At 38.8% G+C, this 18,188-nt stretch overlaps 1 protein-coding gene across 2 annotated transcripts in view; it reads left to right on the top strand.

The window, feature by feature from the left end:
• The window catches only part of Fcho2 (FCH domain only 2), a 94,865-nt gene extending 76,677 nt beyond the window's left edge, over nt 1-18,188 (top strand). The window contains exons 20-26 of one of the 2 annotated variants that reach the window (XM_021179877.2): nt 6,360-6,471; nt 8,799-8,954; nt 9,258-9,390; nt 10,657-10,856; nt 11,398-11,462; nt 15,377-15,541; nt 15,822-18,188. In XM_021179877.2, coding sequence (XP_021035536.1) covers nt 6,360-6,471; nt 8,799-8,954; nt 9,258-9,390; nt 10,657-10,856; nt 11,398-11,462; nt 15,377-15,541; nt 15,822-15,844 — 854 coding nt within the window. In that variant the 3' untranslated portion in view covers nt 15,845-18,188. The remainder of the gene's footprint in view (nt 1-6,359; nt 6,472-8,798; nt 8,955-9,257; nt 9,391-10,656; nt 10,857-11,397; nt 11,463-15,376; nt 15,542-15,821) is intronic. The other variant, XM_029468219.1, reaches the window with a different exon arrangement.

Genomic DNA, 18,188 nt, shown 5'->3' with positions numbered 1-18,188 from the left:
GGGAATGCCAGGGTCAAGAAGCGGGAGTGGGTGGGTAGGGGAGCAGGGTGGAGTGGGGGTATAGGGAACTTTTGGGATGGCATTTGAAATGTATATAAAGAAAATATCTAATAAAAAAAGTTATTGGGCTGAAATTATTTACATAATCTAAATCTTAACAAAGAAGAACCAATGTTTTTGAAAATCTGCATCTAGATTTTGCCCAATTTATTTTTAGCATTGTCTCCTTTATTCAGGCTTCTTACAAAGTTCTCATTACTTTTTATCCCAATGTCACTGTGAAAACAGACAGACACATCGCTGCTGAAGCGCACCAGCTGTGTTTCAGGGGCAGCCATTTGCATCTCAGTCATAGCTGCTCGCTCTTGCTGTTCTGGTCCTCCAAGCATCTGTGTCACCTGGGCCTCAGTAGAAATGTAGATATTTAAAGTCACACACTCAGTACTGCTTTTACATTGTGTCCTGGTGATTGTGGTACAAGCAGTTTATGAATGACTTAAAATTAAGCTAATTTAATTAAATCCAGTTCAATTTTTCAAAATTGACTTATAAGGAATGTATCCTGTTGGTGTGATGATTACATGAGTATAGGCTTGACAGAAATGTGAGTGGTTTGATTTCTAAATGCTCAAGCCTGATGCTACCATTTTATTTTACATGCCTTGTACATTTTCCCATTTTAAATTATATAATTGAGTATAACTAGTAAGTTTATTCTTTGGATGAACAGCCTTATTTTTGTTTGTACATGTGGTTTTCTTTTTTTGTTTTTACAAAATCTATACTTTAGTCATAAGAAAAGATTGGCTCTACTAGAAATTCAGCAGGTAGCTTGAGTAACCAAAACAAGCTTTAGCATTTTCTTTGCATATGGGTATGTCCAGCTTTCTGACATCTGCATGGCATTGTGATGTATAAACATGTTGGGTTGCAGTCCCGTCTATCCTGGGATGCACATAACCCATTAGATGTGCCTGTTTCAGAAGGTTGTGTGTTACAAATGCTGGGTTGATTGTGATTGAGATGGTATGTATTTGTTTATTGTTTTAGCCCCTAATATTGGCAGTAGGAAATCTAGTAGCATGAGACAGGCAAGGAAGATTGATATCAAGTTTTTGCACTAGTGGTTTTCAGTCTATCTAAAAAGTTCTTTCTTTGTTATGACTATTCAAGTCTGTTGAGATTTGAAGTTGTTGACTTTTCTTGTTTCTTGAAAATGTTTTCTTTCCCTGCAATATTTTATCTTATTTAAATGTGATAGAAGATGATAATTTGATTGGGACACTCTCTGAAATTGAAAAGCACTGTGAGACAACACCAGGTATTGTATCAGAAGCAAATATACATGTGACTAATGCTCCTAAAATATTTCACTTATTTTTTTTCCTTTTCCAGCAATGTATGGTGTATCAGCAGTTAAGAATAACCCTAAGATTAACTATCTCAATTTTGTGCTAATTATGTTCAATCACTGTATGAGACCAGGTCTTTGGTTATAAAAATGCGCACTGATCTTGCATTTTCTTCCGTCTTGCCTAAGTATTAAAAATGAACAGATTGGAATTCTCAGCCTATCAAAATAGAGGGATTAGAAAAGAAACAAAGTATGTTACCCTTAACCATGTTATGAAAAGGGCTGGAGATTTGGCTCAGCATTTAAGAGCACTGGCTGCTGTTGCAGATGAGCAGGTTTCAATTCCCAGAATCCTTGTGCTGACTAACAACTGTTTATAACTCTAGTTCTAGGTGTTGTAGGCACTCAGTACATTCAGGCAAAACACTGATGCATACATATAGAATAAAAATAAATAATACTGCACTATGAGAGCAAAGGCCACGTGGGTACTGTGCTGACAGGAAGTACACATAAATACTCAGTGTGGAAGGAAAGGACTCTGCGTCCTGCTTGTCCCAGATGCTTACGTGCATTGTAGTTTCGGAACTTAACACCGTCTAAATATGTAGCAATTAATCCAAACTGGAAATGAAAGTGCCCTTATTAAGAGTACAGATTGTTTTCCCTTCCAAAAAAAAATGCTTAAATAAAAATATAGAATAAGCTTATTGTTTAGGCAGGTAAATATTTCCTTTGCAAGTTCATTATTTTGAAGTCTACATGTACATTATGGTTTTGAAAACAAAAATGTAATTAAAACAAAAACAAAAACAAAAAAAGAAAAGAGAAGTGCGAATACATCTTATGGTAAAGTGGTTTTTGAGTTCCCCCCAACCTTCTAACTCTTTGCTTGCTTGTATTTCATAAGAAGCATTGCAGTTTATGGGGAAATTAGTTCAAGAATTATCATCATATGACCAAATTGGAAAACTTCAATGAATATCTGACTTGGCAAAATATTTTTCTTTTTTTTTAGGTTAGTATTGTGTACGAAAATGCTTGTCAGGTGCTCTGTCAGCATTCCTCTGTGTGTGTGTGTGTGTGTGTGTGTGTGTGTGTGTGTGTGTGTATACACCTACATGTATGCACACGGAGGCCAGAGATAGACAGCAGATGTGATCCTTGATGGTAGTATACCTTAATTTTTTGAGACAGGGTCTTCACTAATTTTGCTAAATTGACTGGCCAGCAAGTTCTGGGGATCCACCTATCCTCTGTTCTCTATAGTTTATAACTGGGGTTCCAAACATGCACTGCCATGCCCGACTTCTTTGTATGGGGCTGGCTATCAAAATGTAGCCAGCGCTTTATCAACTGAGCTGCCTTCTCAGCCTGGTTTCTTTTGATTTTTATAGTCAAAGGAATAGCAGGTGCTAATTTATCTTTGTGTGCTGATGTTTATTTGTGGGCTACTCAAAGGAAAAATATGAATCTCATGTTTGTGGTACCATAAAAGACTAGTTCTTACAATCTTAAAGTGATAGAAAGAAAAGCCATGGATGTTCAAGTCTATTATATAAAATGGCCACTCTGTGTTTATGTAGCCTGTACGTATCCTCCTACCTACTTTAAATCATCTTCACATTACGTAGAATATGTAGAACAAGATAAATGCTATCTAGATATTTGTTATACTGTGTTGTTTAGGGAATGAAGAGGACAAAAAATAGTGTTTTCTCACATATCCTGTGTGTTAAACCTACAAATGCAGAACTTTCAGGCTCTGAGGACCAGCTGTGTAGTTCTTCTTACTAAGAAAGTCATTGGTCTGGAATATAGATCACAAACCTTGCTTCTTATGTACGAGTCCTTGAGTTTGATCCTTTGAACTGCCAGACAAAACTAATCATAAAAAAGCAGAATAACGCATGTTGGCAAAGATTTAGTGAAAATTGAGAACCTCTTTGCACTGTGGTAGGACTGTACATTTTATAGCCATAGTGGAGAACAGAATGTCAGCTCATCAGAAAATTAACAAAATTAATTGTATGCTCTAGCAGTTTGACATCTAGGTAGACATCCAAGATAATGAAAAGCAGGAACTCAAAGAGGTAGCTTGTTTGTTTGTTTGCTTGCTTGCTTCTTTCTTTCTTTCCTTCTTTCTTTTTTAAAGTTTATTTATTTTATGTATATGAGTACACTGTGGCTATCTTCAGACACACCAGAACAGGGTATCAGATCCCATTAAAGATGGTTGTGAGCCACCATGTGGTTGCTGGGAATTGAACTCAGGACCTCTGGAAGAGCAGTCAGTGCTCTTAACTCCTGAGCCACCTCTCCAGCCCAAGGTAGTTTCTTTACACCCATTTGTAACAATACTATTAGCCATAGCATTTACACTAGCAAAAAATGGAAGCATAAACAAATGTAATATGTGTGTGCCGTAGAATATTTAGCCTCTGATGTACCGCAATATTCAGTATATCGTGCTATTACATATAATTTGATCTAATCTCTATGAGTTGCTTAGAGTCAGGCTCATGGACAGAAACTACAGTGGTGGTTGCCAGGTGTGGGTAAGGCAGGTGTGCTATGGAGGGCAGTTGTTTACTAGGTGTGGAGTCTCAGCTGTGTAGGTTGATGGCATGGTTGTGCACTATTGTTTGTTTTTTATTTCTTTGTACTTTAACCATGTCCTAAAAATTGGTAAGACCAGTAAGACCTGCCTCAAAAAGTCAAAGAAAATATTGGAGGTAGGAGTTAAGATTACAACTTTTGTTACATATTTTACCATAGTTAAAGAAATAGCTAAGGTGAGAAGAGCCTTTATCTTTGATTCAAAATGCCGTGAGATCTGAAGATTCTTGGCAAGAGTTTCAGGTTCTGGAGCCTTTTGGATGGCAAAGATGTTGAGATTAGAGTTGCTCGACTGCCAGAGCTTATGTAAATATTCCTAATTTGGGAGAAAAGAAACCTAAATGTGAAAGACTTGTCTGGTTCTAGGCAATTTAGATAGAGTTTACTTAACCTGTAGTGACTGCTGTTATTTGTGAATAAGTTTTGATATTCTTATTTTCACATTGTGTTATTTATTGTTCATGTTAGAGAGTATACCTTTCCCAATGTCCAAAAACACCAGTTTTGATCTCCACGTAGTTTTTATCACTAAAGCTATTTTTATAACAATAAAGATTTATTTACTTATTTATTTTTGATTTTTTGAAACAGGGTTTCTCTGTGTAGCCCTGACTGTCCTGGAACTCACTCTGCAGACCAGGCTGGCCTTGAACTCAGAAATCCCCCTGCCTCTGCCTCCCAAGTGCTGGGATTAAAGGCATCTGCCACCACACCTGGCAATAAAGAACTTTTTAAATCAAAATTTCTTCAAAGTCTAGAACAACAGATCTTCTTGCCCTCTTAAGCGTATAGAACCTTTGTTGCCATTATTTGTAAGATTGAGTTTGGTTGCAAGGCATTAGACACTATGGTTAAATGAATGCTCAATTTTGGGAAGTTGTTGCAGGAATTGTAGAGCGTATGTTTGAAGAGTGCATCTGTGCAGAAAGACAGGCAGCGTGCTGTCTCGGTGGGGAGGTATGTAGTTTAGATTAAAATGCAATATGAAACAAGCCCTGCTATTCTTGTATTGAACACTTTGCTCCCAAACTGGTGACACTGTTTGGAAGATTTTGCATGTTAGTATAGACAAAGTGTCTAGGACCTACCTAGACAGAGGGTAAGTCTTAGCCTGTAAAGGTTATTTGTGCCTGGTCCTGTCCCTTTCTCTCTCCGTGCTTCCTATCATCCCCACCACATGCTTTTGCCACCATGATACTCTGTTGAAGCATGTGAGGCCAACCTCACTGGACTAAGCCCTGGGTGAAACCATGAGCCAGTGTAAGTAATTGTTCTAGAGTTGTGTCAGGTATTTGGCCACAGTGACCATAAAAATAGCTGAACATAAAATTAGTTCACAGGTTTGTTCAGTATTTTATTATGTTTTAAAATCATGATCTTTATGTGATATAGTTCACAAGGTGTTTTGACTGAATGAAAATTAAATTGGCTTTTAAAGTAATAATGTTTAGTGTCAGACATTTATTCAGGCGTAGTACTATGGGACTGTAATATAAGATAAACACCTGCAATTTAGAAATTGAAAGTCTGAAATCCAAAAGTTTGTATGATGATAATTCTCAAAACAGTTTGGTTGGGGGCACATTTTAGATTTGAAGCTTTTAGGTTAGGGATGATGGAGGTTGATGAAGACCATGCGAATACTGTAAGATAGGAAACACTCCAAAATCTGACAGAGTTCTGACACCAAGCGGTCCAAACACAGACAATATTTAACTTAGGGTATATAAGCATCAAAGAGGGATTTAGAAAGCATTGTAGTAACAAGTAGGGTATGAACTGTTATTATTTGGAGGAACATAACAGCAAAAATCTAATATGATGGCCTGAAGTGTCTGATTGATAAACCTTTTAAAAAATGATATTCGGACCGGAAAGATGGCTCAGTGGTTAAGAGCACTGACTGGTTTTTCAGAGGTCCTGAGTTCAATTCCCAGCAAACCCATGGTGGCTCACAGCTATCTGTAATGGGGTCTGATGTTCTCTTCTGGTGTGTCTGAAGACAGTGCATTCACAAACATTTAAAAAAAAATTATATATATATATATATATATATGAGAAATTAGTATTTGAAGGTTTTTGGAGGCTGCAGTAATTACGTTAGCTTTTCACATCAGTGGCCTTTACCTTTTGATATTTCTTAACCATCCTGTGTCTTAAAAGTCAGTGTTACAGCCTTCTGGACTTGTGTGTGTGTGTTTCACATTATGTTCTAATTTGTTTCTTGGTGTCTTTCTTAACCTCTAGGTTTATACTTGTAGAATTACTGAAACCAGTAATAAGTTCTTTTGTGAAAACCTAACATGAATCTGTCCTGGTATTTATGGTATGACTCTTAGTATTTGTATGTTAGAATGATTTAACAAAGGAATTATATCTGTTCTAGGTGTATCACGGGGTCCCAGCCCGGTCAGCCTTGGAAACCAGGACACTTTACCTGTGGCAATCGCCCTTACAGAATCTGTCAACGCCTACTTTAAAGGAGCAGATCCTACCAAGTTAGTTTTAAATATACATTAGCACTTGTGTTAGGTGTGGGGCAGGAATTGGGGCTTAGTGGTAAATTTTAAATTATTCTTTGATTTTTTTTTATGTAGTTGACTATATATATGTGTGTGTGTGTATGTGTGTATATATATACACATATACATATATATACACATATACATACACACATTTCCTACACACACGTTTTAGCATCTTGCTTTTGAGAAAAGTTATATCTGCTTTAAGATTTTGCTTTTGTCTGATGTGTATATGCTCCCCTGAATACACATATGTTACCCACAAAGGCTGGAAGAGGGCATTAGAGTCCCTGGAACTGGAATGAACTGCTTGATGTGGCTGCTAGGAGCTGGACTTGGGTCCACTATAAGAGTAGCAAGCACTCTTATTTGCCAAGCTATTTCCAGCCTCCATTCCTACTGTCTCACTAAAGTATTCAGCATACATTCATTCACAAAGTACTTGAGCACTCACTATGTATAAAACCTTTTTTTCCCTCCCTCCCTGCCTCCCTGCCTCCCTGCCTCCCTCCCTCCCTGCCTCCCTGCCTCCCTCCCTCCCTCCCTTCCTTCCTTCCTTCCTTCCTTCCTTCCTTCCTTCTGGTTATTCATGACACAGGGTCTTTCTGTGTGCCCCTGGCTGGCCTGGAAGTCAGAGATCCACCTGCCTCTGCCTTCCAACTGCTTGGGATTACAGGTGTGCACTATCACACCAGTAAGTCTCTTGATAAGTACTAAAGTTACTTCAGAAAACAGGTCTCCTGAGCTTGCATTATAGTAAAGAAAACATCGGAGAAGCAGATAGAGTATGCATTGATACATATTACTAAGAGGGGAGTATGAAGGTGGGAAATTACAGTAGGGAAAAAAAGCTTTTGGAGATTTTAAGCAGATATTTGAAAAATATGGTGGAGCAAATCATTCACTCTTGGGAGAATAACACCTTGGGAGAGGATCTTGGGTAAGGCATTCGTGGAATAATCAGGAGACAGTGAAGGGAAGTAGGTCACTGCATAGGAAAAGGTTGAGGATGCATGCAGAGAGGGCGCAGGCCAGATTGGCTGTTGTAGGTCATGGCAGGGATTGAGAACTGAGCTGTCGTAAGGCGACACAGCGAGTGCGCTCTCAGTTGGGAGCCATGGGGTTATCTGTGGTTTTGTAATATTCTGGCTGTTCTCATTTAACTCAAGAAAAAGAAGATTAGCTGCAGAAACCCACATAAGACGTGGTGCTGACTGGAATATTAGCAGGAAAAGTTATAAGTGGTTATGAAGATTTGTTGAGATTAGAATGTCTGGTTTGAAGTACCTGTTGAGTGCTATTACTGTGGACAAGTTTGTAGCTTCACACATGATTTTGGAGCTCACTGAGTAAGTGTAGACTTGAGGAGAAATAGAGGCTCTGAGGTGGTAGAAGTGTGAGTGACTAGACAAGAGCGGATTACCAGATCATGCTCAGGGAGCAGATCGGAGAGGTGTGGCCCTGTGCACTTTTCTCATTCACAGTCAGCTGTGCCAATGTGGGGAGGAAGCTAATGTAGCCAAGGCTGTTGAGCTAAGCCTTAGTAAAGGTGTAAGGAGGGTGTCTAGTGAGGAACCTGGAGATCACAGATGGTGTGTAAGGGTGGGATGTTTGAAAGGCGAATGGAAATGGGGTAGGATGGTGAGGAATTAGGTTGACACGAGATTGGACGAGTTAGACAAATGTCTGAGTGGATGAGTGAGGATTGTGAGACTATGAAGGGACTGTGGCCTGGCTGAGTGAGCTCAAGGACAGAGCCACTGTAAGAAAGACACTGAAGAGCTAGGGGATGACGGACATTGAAAGGGCCATCTGGATAGATAGTTAGCTTTACAAAAAATTATGCTGGAATAGTGGTGCAAAGAGAGAGGAGCAGTGAGCCAGGGACCGCTGAAGATGGTCTGAGGGGGATCTGAACAGTACATTATGAACACGAGTTTCAATGGATGAAACGGAACAAGAAGAGCAACCATCACCAAGCCTGGGGTTTCAGAGGGCTCAAGAGGAGAAACTAACTGCAAGGAGTTAGTGATGGTGTTACCAGCGGAGCACTCCCTACACGTCTTCCACGGATGGCTGCCACACACAAAGAAGTATCCTATGTTTAATAGGAGGAGTATGCCATTATAGTTTTCTAAGACTAATTTACCTTAGTTATAATAAAGGATTTAAATATATATGTGTGTGAATATGCTCACATAGATACATGTACGCATACACACACCTTTAAAGCCAAGCATACTTTTGAGAGGAGATTAGAACATCTTATCTAAGAACTTGCCAATGTCTTCCCTTGTCAGGTGTATTGTGAAGATCACGGGAGACGTGACAATATCATTTCCCAGTGGAATCATTAAAGTCTTCACAAGCAACCCATCTCCAGCTGTGCTGTGCTTTAGGGTGAAGAACATCAGCAGACTGGAGCAGATCCTTCCAAACTCCCAGCTCGTGTTCAGGTTAGTGTGCTTTGCTGTTAAGATCAGCATTGAAGGCTCTTCTTAGGAGTGTTTTCTCTGTGAAATAATGTGCACTTTGAAGACAATGTCTTTGTTACAGCTAAGCAGCTTTTTGCTGCCTCTTGTTTCCTGTTAGCTCTGCTAGCTGTTTTTCAGGGAAACTGCTGTGCTCTGTTCTTCATCTTCTTAGTTCTCCCTCATCCCACATTTGGGTTCATTTCTAATAATATTCCCCAGGTCACTGAGTAAATAAAGGAAAGAGAAAGATAAGTCAAATAACAACAATGTTTCTTACACTTGCAGTGATCCATCACAGTGTGATTCCAACACAAAAGATTTTTGGATGAACATGCAAGCTGTTACTATCTACCTCAAGAAGCTATCAGAACAAAATCCAGCTGCTTCTTATTATAATGTAGATGTATTAAAATACCAGGTGAGTGCCCTGTCACCGTGACAACCTTAAATTTACATAGAAATGAGTGGAATCTGGCAGAACACTAAAGGAATAAAATGTCAGAGCCAAACAAGGTCCATTCCAAGAGCGCAAGATTGTTTGAGAAATTGAGAATATATTAGTTAATGACTTTCAGCCACAACAAAGTGTTTACCATATATTGGTAAATAAACTACTGAGTAAATAGTAATACATGAATTTAACCTGGAAATTCCAGTATCATTGTTCTTCATAAAGAAATGCCAGAGCAGTCAACTAAAGTTCAATGTAGCAGACAATTATAGTTTCTATTAATACTACAGGAGTTAAGTGTCTCTCTAGAGTTTTTATTACTGTTAGATAAGAGTTTCATCCCTGGCAACACACACATGCATGCACACACATGCTAGAGACGGATTTTCTATTTTCTATTTATGTTTGAATTTTTAATAGTATAGTGATACTAAAATAACTTGTGTTTCTAAAAGAAACATATGTAATTAGTGCTTGTTAAGCGTTGGGACAAGGTGATGGTGAGCATGATCAGTAAGAAATATTGTTAGGTTAGGAAGAAAGGGGTCTGGACAAAAGAAAATGGCTTCAGGGAGCCCGTTGAGAAAGAAGCTGAAGAGTCAGGAGGAATCACGCCATTCACTATGGTTAAAGTTACTGAATGTTGGAAGTTAGAAGTGTATTCATTCTAGGCTTTGGGATCCACATGGGATCCCTTTTTTCTCACTGATGTATATCTAAGTTTTTATAATTTTATATATAATTAATGATGAATCTTAGAATCTTTTGAAAGGCTTTAGACTTTATAAAAATAAATAATAAGCCGGGCGTGGTGGCGCACGCCTTTAATCCCAGCACTTGGGAGGCAGAGACCGGCGGATTTCTGAGTTCGAGGCCAGCCTGGTCTACAAAGTGAGTTCCAGGACAGCCAGGGCTATACAGAGAAACCCTGTCTTGAAAAACCAAATAAATAAATAAATAATAATAAATTACTTAATAGAATGCTGGTTTCTGGGTGCTGTCCCTACTGTGTTGTAAAGTCAGATTTTCTGTAGTTGGATTCTGGGGAACTGCATCATGGCAGTTTGCCAGTAAACCTGGTCCTCTGAGCTGAGTGTTTCACCTAGCAACAGCCACTCTCCTTGCTGCGCAGCTGTGGTCCTGCAGATTCACACACAGGCTTAGGTGTTTGTGTTATGAAAGTGCTTTGTGGACTCTGCAGGCAAACACAGTTATTGCTTGACTCTTTTTCAGGTGTCATCGAATGGCATTCAGTCCACTCCTCTAAACCTTGCAACCTACTGGAAATGTAGTGCCAGCACCACAGATCTGAGAGTGGATTATAAGTACAACCCAGAAGCTATGGTCGCTCCGAGTGTGCTTTCCAACATACAGGTGGTGGTACCCGTGGATGGAGGTGTCACAAATATGCAGTCCCTTCCTCCTGCAATATGGTAAACTATCTTTGCGTTCCATTTGCATTTCTGTTTGTCTCCAGCTGCAACAGTTCTAACCTTAAGTTAACAATTGGGCTGCTGAGGTGGCATAGTGAGTGGGTTAAGTGATTGCCATGCAAACCTGATGACCTTAGTAAACCTGAGAACCATAGGAAGGTTCCTGAGAACCCAGGTAGAGGAGATCCTCCAACTCCTACACGTGCCAGTGGCAGGCCTGTTGCTATGACTGCATAGAATTGAAAGAACAGTATCCTAGTTAAGGCTTCCATTACTGTGAACAGATGCCATGACCAAGGCAACTCTTAAAGGACAACATTAAATTAGGGCTGGCTTACAGGTTCAGAGGTTCAGTCCATTATCATCAAGGCAGCCCTCCTGGTAGGCATGGCACTGGAGAAGGAGGTGAGAGTTCTACATTTTTTTCTGAACAGATACTATAGTTTTTACAATAAAAATATTTGAGGTACATTTACTGAGTGTCCGTTCATATATTAGATACGTAAGAGACTGAATTTGAAGATACTTGTTCTTATTACAGGAATGCAGAACAAATGAAAGCCTTTTGGAAATTATCTGGGATTTCGGAGAAATCAGACAGTGGAGGTAAGGGTGTGTTCCCTCTTGTTACTCTGCTGCCCCACCCCGCCCCGCCCCGCCCGTTTTTTCTACCTTTATTTATTATGTGTAGGAGTGCATGCAGGTGTGATCACAGGACAACTGGCAGCAGTCAGTTCTCTTTCTTTCACTTTGTGGGTCCTGAGGATGGAACTCAGGTTTTGAGGCTTGGTAAGGCACTGCTGAGGGATCTTATCTTTTTGTTTTTGTTTTTGATTTTTTTTTTAAGGCTTATTCACTGGAAAGTTTCCTCTTGGAATTTCATGTTTCAATTCTAGAACTGACCACTAGGTGGAAGTTAACACCCAAATAAGAATGGACAAGCTGAGGTTCAGATCAGTTTTCATTCTTCCCTGTAAGAAAAATAACATAATTGTATAACTGCAAGATAAATGCTTCTTGTGTTACATAAGAGAAATGCTTAGTAATAGAATTAAAAAACAGAACAGAACGTAACTATCCCCATGTAGATAACTCAAAGAATCGCAAATGACTAAGCTCATCGTGATAATGGGGTACCTTTGCTCTCCCCTCTGCAGTTACATAGAAACGTGTCTGTCTTGCTGAGGGAGCCTTTCTGTTCACTCCTTTGGAGTTAACATTAGTCTTCAGTGCTGTGTGGCAGTTTTAAGGAGAAACAAGTTTATTGTCTCCTACTGACTGCATCTGTCTGTGTTCACCATATGGCTAGTAATCACTCCAGTATCTCCTCTCAGGTTGTGTCTTTAAAACTAGTGTACCGTTTCCATGACAATCAGCTCCCTAGAATGAGATAATCCTAGTCTCTCTTAGTAAAAGAGGGCCCATCTTCTTAATTAGCCTCCACTCAGTTTTCTAACAGAGCAAGTGCTTTAGCTCTTCCAGTTTTGTTCAGCTTTTTCATTTTGAATATTTTGAGAATATCAGTGGTTTTTCTTCTTTAGTATTTCTATACAAAGGACCATCAGCAACTCTGGATTGTCTGTTTATTTATATCTGTTATGCAGGATCAGATTTGCTCTAGAGAGATAACCCGGCTGGTTTGAAGTTCCTTCTGTTGTTCAGTGCTTACAGGTAGCATTTTAGCTTCACTGACTTCTCTCCTACCATAGAGTTCTTTGTAAACCACACTGAAAATTTTAACTTAGACTGAAAGTAAATCAGAAATCCTGTGTATTAGGCTTACAGCCAAGCAGCAAGGAAAAGAAAATGTCTTATTACTCTATTTAAAAGGCATGTGATAATTGTAAATATACCAGAAAAGGAATTTGTTCTCTCAAAAACAAGATTCATATTTTCTATTCACATATTTAGAACTTTTCCTACTGTTACTCAGGTATAAAAATGTCCTATGTGAGGAAATGGGAGAATTTTATATATGTGATTTTGATGTTGTCAGTTAAACCTTTACAGAGAAAGACCCAGATTCAAACCCTGTAACATAGTAGCCTGCTTTCTCTTTTATCTCAGTGCCCAGGAAGCAGCTGTAAAGCTTAAGAGGGGGCTGCTCCTCGGCAGATGCTGGCCGTGCAGCTTTGCAGAGCTGAGTTGTTGGTCAAGTGTACAGCTTTCAGAGCTGTGTGGATAATGGTTAAAAGTTCTCACTGTGATATGCATCGCTAGGCATGACAGTGTAGGGCAGACCAGTTACAATACTTTATTCCCTATTTCTCTGTAGTGTTGAACTTTGTATAGGGGGATTAAAATGTCTTGCTGCTACTGAGCAAGTCTGTCTACTTCCCCGAACAACCTTCCTAATGCTGAGACATTTTAATACATTTCTTCATGTTGTAATGACCCCCAACCATAAGATTATTTTCATTGCTATTTCATAACTGTAGTTTCTCTACTGTTATGAGTCATAATGTAAATATCTAATACACAGGATGTCTGATAGGCGACCCTATGAAAAGTTGTTTGATTCTCACTGGGATCATGGCACTCTGCTTGAGAAACCCTTTCCTAACCCAAGTTAAATGAGGTTAGAAATCCTTCTAGACTTCTTCTTTCTTTCCTTTTAAATATTATATTCTTTGCCTTGGCCCTACTGCAGATCCTCTTTCCTGTCACCTAGAGCCTTGATAAAATGTTGTGTTGTCTTGCAGTTGGCCTCCTTCCTTTGCATCTAGCTCCTCCCCTCCCCTCTCGGACACTCATCTGAGATTGTCTTTTCTTGGGAGTTACCTTTGGTTATGTCATAACTTTTATTGTGGCCTGGTCCTTGCTACGATTCTAGTCTCATCGGCAAGTGTTCCCCACTTGTGTCCTGTTCTCCAGATACTGTGGTATAGGTGTGGTTCTCTTAAGTCTATTCTCACAGGTTTCTCTCCATCCCAGTACCTTGTTCTGCCTACAGTGCACCCCAGCATGCCCAGCGGTATATAATGTTCAGTAGAAATGTGTGTTTTCACACACCATTTATCAGATTCATTAGTGTCACTGAGTGCCTACTTGTACTGGAATCAGAATGGGATACTATAATGTGTAGTTCCTACTACCCCGCCTTAAGCTCCCGGTGGACCGCACTACCTGCCCTGCCAGGTTCCCTTGGATCCTTGGGTGACACACACACACACACACACACACACACACACACACACACTAGCTTATTTTTATATACTTCAGCTCAGTGGCCGGGCTCTTCTAAGCTTCTCTCAGCTATCGCACGCTTCCTTTCACTCCCAGCTCAGCACCTTAAATCTGCCCTTAGTTGCCTTCCTAAACTCCTTCCTGCTACTGCAGGCCCAATCAGGGAACCAGCCAATGGCCATTCCACTGCAGATCTCACATGGCTGCTGGCTATTTTTAGCATGATGATTCTCTAGTCCTCTCTCCTGTGTCTGCTAGCCTGCCTGTGGAAAACTTGCATATGTGCCCAGCTCATTGGCTGCTAGAATCTTTATTGATCAATCAAAAACCAATTGGGAAACAAGACCTTCAGTGTTCACATACAGATTCTTGATCAAAACATCAGAACCACCTCCTACAGGATACATTGAACAAATGACTATATCTGAAAGAAAGACTTACAGTATACCTAAGGGGTAATGTTGTATGAGTAAAATTTAAAAAAGTGCGACTTGCCAGTTAGCGCAGTTGGTGAGAGAGAGCATGGTGCTAATAAGTAAAGACGAGTATGGAATAGTGAGGCTGATGCTGTCCTCCCATCCCTCCCTTTCATCCCCCTGGACTGCATGGTCTGGTACTCAGCACCCACTTCTCTTTACTTTGTCTTGTCCTGGGTCTGTCCCCAACGTGGACCCCCCAATCCCAGTGTTTCCTGTGTGCTGTCCTCTGTGCCTTCCTTCATCTTTGTTGACTTACTTTAACATGTATGTCTCACAGGCATCTATCTAAGTAATATCCATCTTTGAACATTACTGTTAGGAAAAGGACAGATGAAGATTTCTTAGTGGGGACTGGTGAGATGGCTCAGCAGTTAGTTTACTGTTCAGCAACCACATGGTGGCTCATGACCATCTATAAAGGGATCTGATGCCCTCTTCTGGCATCTTGGTGTACATGCAGACAGCGCTTCTACATTTAAAAATGTAGAAAAAAAGATTATATAGTGCAAATTCCAGCTCACTGGATAAGATTTGATTTCAAACAGGACAATGGTTTGTTTACTACATGCATCTTATGAATTTATCATTGGCTTAGTAACTTTAGCTTAGACCAGTGGTTCTCAGCCTATGTGTGGTGACCCGTCTGGAGGTTGTATATCAGATATTTAGATTATGATTTATAACAGTAGCAACAAAGGTAAGTTTATGGTTGGGGGGTCAGCACAGCATGAGGGTACCATGTTAAAGGGTTGAAGCATAGGGAGGTTGAGAGCCATTGGCTTAGATGCTCATTTAGCTTTATTTGGTGTGCAATGTATTTTATCCATTATGAGGTCTTTATTCTTTTCTTTGCAGGTTCTGGATCCCTCAGAGCAAAATTTGATCTTTCAGAAGGACCCAGCAAACCTACAACACTGGCAGTGCAATTCCTCAGTGAGGGCAGTACGCTCTCAGGAGTGGATGTTGAGCTTGTGGGTACTGGCTATAGACTTTCCTTAGTAAAGAAGCGCTTTGCCACTGGTAAGTAAGTGTGGGAACATGGGGAATACTGGTGCTCTAGCAGTTTATAATTTAAAAGCATGGAATATTCCCCCCTCCACCTTCCACACACACACACACACACACACGTCAGGTAGAGGCAGTCTTGGTAGAGTGTTTTCTGTTATCAGCATAGATATGATTCTAATGACTTGTCAGTGACAGGCTGGAACTAGAGTTCGGTGTCTGTAACCACAGAAAGCATTGTGGCCATTTGAGTATATTTGAAATTGTAATTAACGATCTGCTTGGTGTTTTTCAGGACGATACTTGGCGGATTGTTGATGGACCCCGAATGCGGTTTTCTCAAGGGAATAGTGTGCACCTGCCACTCTGCATCGCCTGTTCCTTCCAAACACTATTTTTACTTGTATGATGTCTTTCAAATTTGCTCTTTGAAAGCTGACTACAAACATTAACTTGCACTTTCAAAGTGTCATTGAGAGAAACAGCACTGAAATGACCTTGTACACAGTAAATGATCAAATGCAATATTCTGGAAGCACATGTATTCAAATTGCCACTAAAATGAAGTCTGTTATCTTCAGGTCTGTGTTCTTAAAAAGGTTAGAATGTAGTAACAAGCCTAACATTTCAGGAGAGCAAGCACAGATGTTATTTAGCTTTCCAGAAGTATTTAGACTCAGAGTTACCTGTGAAGTTTGGTAAGTTTTATGTTGAATAAATATAAGCAGAACGTGAATTTTTAGGCTTTGAATGTTAACTCAGAACTCAATCTAATTGAGTTATGTGCCATAAGGAAATCAGACCAGAGTCCAAGTTGTATGCAAACAAAAACCATCCCTATAATTTTATTCTCATAAGCATATTAATAAAGTGTAAATGGTGTTTTATATGATCTTTGAGATTCTCAAGTGCAATGTGTTTAAAATAAGCTTACAAAGGACTGCAGAAGAACTTACTTCTGCGTTAATTAACTTTATAGAAGTTGTGATTGTTTTGATGAATTAATGCTGTAGATTTAATTTATTTTTATATGGACTACATAATGTGTGCCTTTTAAAACAATAACAAAAACCAGAAATGTGCCTCTCTAGTTTGTGTTAATTAATGTGCCTCACTTTCTCCTCACTCTGGATCTTGTATTCAGATTCATACAGTGCTCAAGCATATTTAAAAGATATTTGCAATTTTAAAAATATTTTTGGCTTGTAATTGAGAAGAAAATTCAAAATAACTAAAAGATAATTTATACTTAAAAATCCTGTCTCATTTCTTTAGTGATGCACAGTAGCCACTAGAAAAACAAATCAGCCTAATGGAGTATGTTTACTGGGAATAAAATTACCTTCAGATATTCAACATTGACCTCATTATAAGTGCGTGAAGCAGACAAGCTCTGAAACTGTGGTGATAAATTGGTAACTGGTATTTTAACTGTAATTTAGCATTTCCCTTGACCCTACTTATCAAAGAGAATTTACACACTATTGTGTTGTGAACACAAGTTTCCTAGCATTTTACAAATAATTTTTTGAAAAGATTCATTTTAACAGTGAGAAAAGTACTGTCCCTTGTTTTATTTTAACAATTAGAAAGTTGTCAGATTCCCATATGGTAGAAGTAAGTATTTGAAGTGGTGAAGGATTGGATGAAGAGTTTCTGAAAAGGAACTGTTCATTCAGAGTAGTAGCTTTATAGCAAATCGTGATTAACAAAAGAAATAAATGTTTTAGACAAAGTTTCATAATTTACAAATGGGAATTTATGATAAATACCAACGTCTTTTTCATTTTTCATAGAAATGATAGCTTGTGTTATATCTGGTAAACCATTATATAAAACACTAATTTTGTTAATTTTGTTAAGCTTTACAGAAAATAATATCCATATTACTAGACATTAATATAACGTCTTGCTATATTAAACACAGCAGAAATCTATTCCTTTTCACAATATGTAATACAAAGTGAGCATTTTATATTCAGTGTTACTCCAATTCTAAATTTAGGTTTGACTTAGGTAAACATAAGATAATTTGATCTTTACTAACTAGCAAAATTAGAATTTCTAACTCTTACGTTCTTTAAAATGCCAGTTACAATTACACTTACTAAAATCTGACTAAATGTGCTTTTATTGGGCAGTTGATGCTTTAGTATCTGAAGTCTGACACTGCTACAATGTCTGTTTGTAATCAGGTGTTACCTTAAGATGTTAAACTGCTTGGAATGGTTAACCTTGTGCACTTTCTTAATCCCCATGGCCTTTATACTGAGTGTCAACATGCAAGTTTATATTGGGTACAGGTTACAATTTAAAGCCATATGAGTTTATAGTGATTCTTTTTTCCATTTAAAAATTCACTAATGTTAAAAAAAATTAAAAAAAAAAAGAGGCCCAGTAGATTCAGTGGGAGACTATCTTATCTAGCAAGCTGGTTCTTGCTTGTGTACAGCGGTAACTTTGTAGCTGCTTCTTTAACTAAGAATTTGTACACACAGAGCTCTTCGCACACGCAAGCGTTTAAGGAGCGCTGTTCACTACTTTGGGTTGTAATTAGAGCACATCTATCTTCCAAAATTTTGTAAATATTTTTGATTTTTTCCATAACATGTAAATATTACATAAAAGTTGTATTCCTAATAAACATGTAATATATAATTTA

Source organism: Mus caroli, chromosome 13 (genome assembly GCF_900094665.2).
Source record: "Mus caroli chromosome 13, CAROLI_EIJ_v1.1, whole genome shotgun sequence".
In the NCBI taxonomy this organism is placed as follows: domain Eukaryota; kingdom Metazoa; phylum Chordata; class Mammalia; order Rodentia; family Muridae; genus Mus; species Mus caroli.
This window is presented reverse-complemented; position numbering and strand designations above follow the sequence as displayed.